Source organism: Gymnoscopelus braueri, assembly GCF_963280865.1.
Source record: "Gymnoscopelus braueri genome assembly, chromosome: 2".
Taxonomy (NCBI): domain Eukaryota; kingdom Metazoa; phylum Chordata; class Actinopteri; order Myctophiformes; family Myctophidae; genus Gymnoscopelus; species Gymnoscopelus braueri.
In genome coordinates this window covers 3,809,243-3,818,679 of record NC_137604.1, presented here as the reverse complement: position 1 = coordinate 3,818,679, position 9,437 = coordinate 3,809,243, and the positions used below count along the sequence as shown (strand labels likewise).

The following is a 9,437-nucleotide window of genomic DNA, read 5'->3' as shown; positions in this document are numbered from 1 at the left end:
CAAGTAAAAAGTTGACTGACGTTTCGGTCTTTCGACCTTCCTCAGAGTCATGACATTTAGTTTCTCATTCGACCCTTTGCCATGATATTCACCACATGATTATAATTGGAATGATTCATATTATCCAAATTGTGTTCATATTAACGTTTGTTCTTGTAGTTTACAGAATATTTGAAATCCCATGTCTATATATTAATGCTGTCGGCGGTATAAACTTTTATGTTCTGTTTTTAATATAATTTTTTAATCCTTTAAAAATAGTGAAAATACAAGATCTACAAGCTCACAACAACGCGTCGCATCACGTTATGAGCTTGTGGATCTGCTACTTTTGTCATTACTTTGTTAACAAATAGTGAAAACAGCACTTCTACGAGCTAGATCTGCTATTTGTGTCAATTTTGACACTTCTCTGAAATAAATAAATGAATATGTGCTGTCGAGGAGACTGGGTCTTGGTGGGTGTGGATCTGACCCACATCCTGTTCCCCCATGATGAAGATGAGCGGGCCCGAGTTCCGCCAGACATGATTGCATCAGAATGGCCTACACCATAACCTCCTCTTATCAATGACTTGCTGTTTCTGACAACGTACTGTATGTTATGACCCGTTGCTATGGTGTTAGCTGCAATGGGGGACTTTTGAGGAAGCAAGGCCATATTAGGCTTGTCGGATGTAATCAAATTGTATAAATACTGCTGTATAATTCTGTTCGGGGGGTTGGTTGGTAGAGGAGCCTGGTGTGCATATGAGATGTCAGAATGTTCCCCCGACTTACGATCGGGCGAGGTACATAGCCTTGTACGGAGCTTCTTCCATATTCCTTTCAGATTGTCTTGGTGACCAGACTGCAACGAGGTTGATTCGAGCGATATTGAATTCTGCTGTATTCGACTGGGACCTTGGCATTGCCCATAATCTGGTTGAATAAACAGAGAATTTTGTCAGCTTCTAGCATTACCGATTGCTGGGTCATTTTATCTCAGGTAGCCTATTGCATGGGAATGATAGATATTTTCCAGATCTGACTCTGGTGATATGTTGTCAAGGACTGTGTAGTTTGCAGGAATTGAGGAATATTATCCAGATTTAACATTCTATCAAGAATTCTAGGCAAGCCTGTATCTTGGTTGAATTAAGTGAATCTGGGGATATTTTTCTGTCTGTGCCGGGCACCTTAGATTGAGGACTTGGAGATAGAGCTTGGGGGTCTGTTGTCTGTTTTACCAGAAATGTTACCTTTCCCTTATTGCCATACCCTGTATCACTTTGAGTTTTTAAATAAAACTTGTTTTTCTATGAGAGAAGTCGTAAGAGTTGAATTCTTCAAGGGACCTGTGGGTTCAACTTCCTCACCGTGGACCATGGGTGAGTGTGTGTGCACAGTGTCTATTATTAATAGAATACGTGCATGTAATGTTTGCCTATAAAGGAATACTCATAGTTTCACAGCTACACTTGACCTGGGGTATTTCTGTTTAGGCATAGTCCCATTATGCTTTTGGAAGGGTTAAGTCTTTGATGAAACTATCGAATATAGCCAGACTACTGTGGCATATCTGGTTTAGGCTTTGCAGGTCGTTACAGTGCAGACAGACAGACAGACAGACAGACAGACAGACAGACCCACTTAGAGATGGCTAGCTATAGCGTCTTACAGAGTCATCTATGTCTCAGCGGTTCTCAACCTGGTTGATTTTAATGATATGTAACTTTAATATGAAAATATAAAAGCCATGATATTCTTTGAAACCTTGAAAATTTAGTTTTCATCGTGATGACAATCAATAGGAACTTAAAGTGTGCTAATTAGTTCCATTGATTCTAGACGCAACACAATTGATTGATTGATCACTAAAATAAAACGTGCACCGAAAATGTTCGTCCCAACACTTTCAAGATGTTCAAGTGGGCCCTGACCCTGATCCAGAAAAGGTTGATAGCCACACACCTACCATAAGCTCCCAGTACTTACAACACTTACCATCAGCTCCCAGTACTTACAACACCTACCATAAGCTCCCAGTACTTACAACACCTACCATCAGCTCCCAGTACTTACAACACCTACCATCAGCTCCCAGTACTTACAACACCTACCATCAGCTCCCAGTACTTACAACACCTACCATCAGCTCCAAGTACTTACAACACCTACCATCAGCTCCCAGTACTTACAACGACACCTACCATCAGCTCCCGGTACTTACAACACCTAAACAACACTTACCATCAGCTCCCAGTACTTAGAACCACACCTACCATCAGCTCTCAGTACTTACAACACATACCATCAGCTCCCAGTACTTACAACGACACCTACCATCAGCTCCCAGTACTTACAACACCTACCATCAGCTCCCAATACTTACAACACCTACCATCAGCTCCCGGTACTTACAACACCTACCATCAGCTCCCAGTACTTACAACGACACCTACCATCAGCTCCCAGTACTTACAACACCTACCATCAGCTCCCAGTACTTACAACACCTACCATCAGCTCCCAGTACTTACAACACCTGCCATCAGCTCCCTGTACTTACAACACCTACCATCAGCTCCCAGTACTTACAACGACACCTACCATCAGCTCCCAGTACTTACAACACCTACCATCGGCTCCCAAGCTGATCTACAAGCTGGTCTTCAAGCTCACAACGTGTCGCACCGAAACACGTCGTTAGCTTGTAGATCAGCTGTTTTCACTACTTTTGCGTGACACTCTTGTAATGATGAAGTAGGGCATTAATTTAAGAAAACATAAAAAGCTGAAATATGAAACACGAGGTTTCTGCTGATTTTTTATTGACATTTGCAGAGGTACAAGACAACGGGTCAAAAACAAGCCAAATGGATGAGACACAGAAAATATGTAGGCTTATTTCCATTGTGGTCCATTAAACATTCAACACTCAAACAAACTGGTCAACAACAGTGCAACAAAAACAACACAAAAATAAAATATAAAGATATACAGTTTCCAACCCGTTCATGATAACATAGAAAGGAGGTGGGACTGTCAGGGATACGAACATGTGGAGGACGCCACTCACAAGCGACATGGCAGAGCTCAGCGAAGCAGAGAGCCGCTTTGGTCCAGGAGCAGTGTTGTTCCCATAGACGGAAACGTCCAGTAACGTGCAAGGTCTAAACTGTAGTAAAAAATAAAGAAAACAATTTTGCTACTCACCGAAACAAATGTAGTTTTATAACGCTGAAAGACTGTTCTCCGCGGTGGGAAACGTCTCGGGGTCCTACCTTTTGTGTAAAATACACTTTTTGGCCAGAAAATAAAATATGTCCACCAGACGGAAAAGCTTTCATTCACTCAGGTCAATAGAAAATACCATTGGACCAGAGCTAGGGGCAGGCCAGCCATGGAGCAAATTCACCTACATGTAAGACCAATTTGAAGTTCGGTGGAGCCATGATTTAAAGGACCACTTCACCCATTTTCAACCTATCTTCGTTGAATTGGTTCTGACTAATGCTCATTATAATATGGCACCATGTTTGTCTACTCACTCTGCTGTGTCTCAGAGGAGGGCTGTAAACCAGCCTACCAGTGACCTCAATGATGGGGAATCCAAGTTAATAGAAACGGCAGGCTTTCTATTCCTGGAAAGTTAGCATGCTATAATAGAAGCCATTGTTCTGCCGTTAATGAAAAATAAAATAACAAAACTTTGAAAGCTTGTTTGAAATGACCAAACCTGATGTCACTGGTAGAGAGGTCTCTGAACTGTCCACAGCCCTCAGACTGTGGCATCTTATCATGAGGATTAGTGAGGACCAATTATATGAAGATGGGTTGGAAAATGGGTCAAGTGCTCCTTTAAGGGAAACTTTAAACTTTAAAATGTAAAAGTAAAAGTAAAAAAACATGAAATAATAAAGAAAAAAACTATGATAAAGTAAACGAAAAACTGCAAGCAGCCGAACAGCAAAAATAAATACATAAATAAAATCAAAATAAAATAAATGCTGCTCTACAGAATTCATTGCAGAACTTGACTTCAATGTAGCCCACTGGTTCTCAAAGTGGGGTCCGGGGACCCCCAGGTGAGCCCCCAGTTTACCGATGTATAGTAAGGTACCAAGTTGACTTGTGTAGGTCTGTAACTCCAAGAGCAAATAGTTAAATTAAGAGTTCAGTTAGATTGGCGTCCCAACAAATGGTAAACGGGGGTCCGTGGACAAATGCACATCAATCCGGGGGTCCTTGAAATTAAAACGTTGAGAATCACTGGACTAAGCTATACCGGAACTCCTTCTTGACCCTCTTACGGGTTCATTTGGTTCCATCTGCAGTCTCCCGGAGTTACAGACGCATGGCAGTCCCGAGGGGGGTTCCTTGAAATTAAAAAGATGAGAATCCCTTAACTACTTGAACCCCAGCATGCCTATACTGTGGGGGGGGGGGGGGGACATTCGCCAAAAATAGCAGATCTACAAGCTCATAACACGTCTAAAAAAGTGGTCAGAGCGCATTTGTAACACAGGTGTGTTTTACTAAGATTAGAGGGCTTAACCAAAACTCTGGTTCAACTAAAACTTTAGCAGAAAATTGCAGATCGACAAGCTGGCAACGCGTTGTGAACTTGTCGACCGGCTATTTACAGCATTTATTTTAATGTAGAGTGAAAAAAACACAAAAGTTACTAGTATAGAGCCTTGAGGGACACCGCTCAACAACGTGTGGGGCGTAAGTGTATGTAAAGTGGTTGGATTTCCATTCCTATTCACAAGTGATTCAAGGGGCGGCAGCCGGAGCCATGCACTGCGAGATGATGTCCTCGTACTGATCTTTGATGTCCTGGTTTCCTTTCATCAGAAAGCAGATCTCCTCCTCTCTCTTCTTCTGCGCCTCGTCCTGCATCTCCTTCGTCTTCTTCAGCTCCGCCTCGTACTGCGCCGTCTTCTCCTTCAGCTCGCCCTCCAGCTCTCCGTTCTCGCGCTCCAACTGAGCCACCTTGCCCTCCAGCTCGGCCTTCTTGCTCGCCGCCTCCAGGGACTTCCTCATCCCGAAGCCGATGCTGCTCTCGTAGAGCGCCTGGTAGGCCGTGATGGTCGTCCGGATCTCGTTGCGGACGCGCGCCAGCAGCAGCCCCCGCTCGGCGCACGTGACGGCCACCTGCCGGACCAGCTCGTCGAAGCACTGCTCGTAGAGGTCCCTCCGGATCGGGCAGATGCCCTGCTTGAAGGCGTCGCGCTGCAGCATCTGGAACTCCAGCTGCTCCTTCAGGCGCGCCACCTCGTGCGGCCCGACGGGGGCGCTGGACACGCGCTGCACCCACACCCGCTTGCCGTCCACGATCTCCCGAGGCGGGAGGATGTCGTCGAGGATGTCCTCGGCGCGCTGCTTGTTCTCCTCCTGCGGCGGTTTGATCCGGGGGATGACGGGGATGGAGTAACGGGGTTTGTGGACCGGCTCGACCAGCCTCTTCCCCTTGTTGTCCCTTTTGACCTCCTTGAAGTCCTTGTCCTTTGAGTCCTTCAAAACCAGGTTCTCGTATTTCAGCAGAGAGATGATGGGAGGGGGTTTGTTTCGGTGGATCTTGTCCTCCGGTTTCCTCTCGATGACGCAGTATGGGTTCTGGAACACGTTGACTTGCATTTTCACTTGATTGAGTAAAATGAAATGAAATGTATCACCTGTTTGGTGGTTAGTGTAATACAAACTACACTACACTGATTACACAGTATTAACTTGTAAATCATATTATATACTCAGTGCCACGTCGTCATAATACGTCACGTGATACGTAACCGTTATTTAACCAGATAAATCACATTGAGGTGTGACACTTCTCTAGAGTGAGTGATGTCCATGGGCATAACGCCAGAAGGGGGTCATCTGACCTCGCTCCCCCAAATATTATCCTTTAGCATAACTTTTAACTGTACCACCTGTACTGTTGATAATTGTGTTAATAAGTCAACGCAGTCAAGACCGTCAAGTCCTAGTACACTTTTTGTTTCCTAAACAAGTCATGAACTTTTTTGTTTCGAGTCCCAAACAAGTCCTAATGCCCATCAATATGTTAAGATGTACATAGATCATGTGCATTTTTTACAATTTGTATTTATTTTTAAACAGGGTTTCGTCCAGTCCAACAGACGTATTGTTGATACGGTATTTTTAATTTCCTCCTTGAGGACAGGGTATAACCCAACTATTTTGTCAAGGTAATCATCCTAATTCATTAATTCATCTTAAATTTAAATAACTCTTCTATCATTATCAACTCATTCATGATTATTATAGCCTTTGGTGATTGGCTTGGATCATTTTGATGCCCCTTCGGGAACGTGGTGCCCTATGCACATTGCATGGTCTGTGGGTGCGATATGAATTGAATTAATGTTTCGTGAGACACTTTTTAAAAGAACATTTGGGCTTTTTGGAAGGTATTACATGACTTGAAAAGTATTTTTTTTTTTTATCAAGCAAGTCTAAAGTCATCAAATTTGGGATTCGAGTCCAAGTTGAGTCTCAAGTCCCCACCTCTGCTGAGGGGCATACCCCACTGAGCATTTTTCGGGCTATTAGACGTCTAAGGGCTAGGCTAAAATAGGGTTATAATTGGTATAACAGTGAAAGTTTTTTAGAAGTCTAGGCATAGCCTAGACATTGATTAGCTGTTTTTTTAAGCGTCTATTTACAGACGGTCTATTAGACAGAGGTCTAATAGCCGACTATGGCTCACTGGGACGCTTCCAACGGGTATCAGCCTAGTAAACATTTCACAGTGATGGTATACTGTATTCACAGGTGGTATATTCACGGACAGTAATGAAATGAAACACATTCATAAAAACATAAAAACAAACAAATGCTCGGGCAACACTGTACAAAAAAAAATAAAACATGATAATGACAAAAAAACGACAAAAAACGAAAACAAAGGAAATACCTAAATAAAATAAATGCTTCTCTACAGAATACATCTGTCAATGGACTTGTTCACCTGAGTCGGACACTCCTGCCCGAGTCTGAATTTCTGCGTTTGTTTGCGCTTTAATTTGTATATATATAATATAATTTAATAAAATAATTTAAAAAAAGTATTAAAAAAGTATTCAAATATTCAATCTCAACACCAGCGGCCCAAATGGACCCTTATGGGTCTAATAGCTCTCAGTTAAATAAACACTGAGGTTTATACAGCGTAGACTGGGGTCTGAGACAGAAATGGTATCTAAAGGGGGTCCGTGGCCTAGTAAGTACTAGTTAATTAAGTAGCAAGTTGGTCACTTGTCAACTTTTTGTTTCAAAAAGCCAACCCCAGTCCTGGGGGGCTTGGTTGTTGCAGCTCTGAATGTGACTAGAGCTATGGTTCTCAATGAGGGGTTCAGGGACCCGTGGGGGGTCCTTGAGGGGGTTTCAGGGGGGTCCCCAGCTAAATGATTGCTAGTTAGGAACCTGGGTCTGTAACTCTGAGAGTGTACAAATGGTACATTCATACATTTCCATTTGTACACTCTCAGAGTTAAATTAACGGAGGCTTTTACACTGTAGATTGGGTCCCAGAGAGAACAATTTGCCTCAAATGGGGGTCCGTGGTCTAACGCATATCAAACTGGGGGGGGACGTGTCCTTGAAATTCGAGAGGTTGAGAATCACTGAGCTTAGAGGGTCTTGGAGCCGGAGACCGGAGCCATTTCCAGCTGCGTGATGATCTCCTCACATTTCTTCCGAAAGTCCAGCTCCTCTCCTCTCCTCTTCTCCACCTCCTCTCGCATCCTCTCCCTCTCCTTCTTCTTGACTATGTCCATCTCGTAGCGGGCCTTCTCCTCGCTCAGCCTCCGCTTCAGCTTGTTCATCTCCGCCTCGTACTTGATCTTCTGGTCGTTCAGCCTCGTCGCCAGCTCCTGGTTCTCGGCCTCGAGCCACTGGACGCGCCCCGCGTTGCGCTCGCACGCCGTCCGGTAGACGGACACCGTCATGCGGCTCTCGTCGCGGACGCGCGCCAGCAGCAGGCCCCTCTCGGCGCACGTGAGCGCCACCTGTCGGACCAGCTCGTCGAAGCACTGGTCGAAGAGCTCCCGGCGGACCGGGCAGATGCCCTCGTTGGAGGCGTCCCGCTGCAGCATCTGGAACTCCAGGCGCTCCTTCACGCGCGTCACCTCGTAGGGCTCCACGGGCGCGCTGGACACGCGCTGCACCCACACCCGCTCGCCGTCCACGATCTCCCTGGGCGGGAGGATGTCGTCCAGGATGTCCTCGGCGCGCTGTGCGTTGTGTTTGCCGGGGGCGAACATTATCCGCGGCGCGGCATAGAACGGTCCTTTGGATTGGGCGAGCCTTTCGTCCGCCTTGTTTAGGGTTTTCTTGTCGGGGGGCAACAAAATGACAGGGATGTGGTATTTGACCAGAGAGGCCCGAGGAGGAGGCTTGTTGTGACTCCTGTCTTCCGATCTCCCTCCCGGACTAGGAGAGGGGGGCTGCTGGAGGAACGATCTGCTCATCGTTCTCCTTGTGGTCGTTCAAGTGCAGTGAAATATTCTTCAAGTCGTCTTTGGGGGGTTATTTGGAGAATACATAGGATCGTGATTGTTTTATACACTCTGTGCCACGTCATGTTACGTCACATTACACACTATGTCAGAGGTTCTCTCCCTTTTTTAATTTGGACCACCGTTTTGATATGCATTAAACCCACCCACCCTCGTTTGATGTCATCTTTATCTATGGGACCCCATTCTCCACTGGGTGTTCATTTAACTCTGAGAGCATGCAAATGGGACCAAATGGACCTGTAAGGGTCAAATCAGAATCAGAATCAACTTTTTTGTCACAGGTTTAAAGGTGTGAAACCATGGGTGAAATGTGTTTTTGTGCAAGCTCCATCGTTTTTTTCAACCTGTATACATTGAATGAATACAGGTAAAAATCATGTCATGCTACAAACTGCCACTTCCCTCTTAGCGTGTCTGCTGCCCCGTGACAATGATGGTCTATAAAAAATACTCTGTTAAGTAAAAGGCCTGTATTCAAATTATACTAAAGTATTAAAAGTACAAAAGTACAGGAATCAAAATCTATACAGTAAGAAAAGTAGCTAAAAGTCGTACAGAATACTGAAGTTCTGAACTTTAAATGTTTTTATTTATTCAAACTGTTAGAACATTGCAGATCTACACGCTCTGAAGGTTCAGGGCTTGAGTGCTGAATTGCATCTTTTGTAATCATGATTAAAACCTACAAAACAACTCAAATAATTGTAGTAGAATAAAAAGTACAACATTAGCCTCTGAGATGCAGTGGAGTAGAAGCTTAATGCAAAAATTAAATTACCTAAAATAATTACTCAGTACAGTACTTGAGTAAATGTACTCAGTTGACAGGAGAGAGGTGTGGTTACTGTCAGCAGAGTGAGAGAGAGAGAGAGGTGCAGGAGGAGAGAGCAAGGAGACGTCAGAATG

General features: G+C 44.5%; 1 protein-coding gene across 1 annotated transcript; it reads right to left on the bottom strand.

Moving 5' to 3' along the window:
* Positions 1-4,761: 4,761 nt before the first annotated feature.
* LOC308075387 (axonemal dynein light intermediate polypeptide 1-like) lies at positions 4,762-5,625 on the bottom strand (the record flags this gene model as incomplete). Its single annotated transcript, XM_080415241.1, has 1 exon — positions 4,762-5,625. One exon carries the CDS (start codon positions 5,623-5,625, stop codon positions 4,762-4,764), a length of 864 nt encoding a protein of 287 aa, XP_080271367.1.
* Between the last annotated feature and the right edge of the window lie 3,812 nt (positions 5,626-9,437).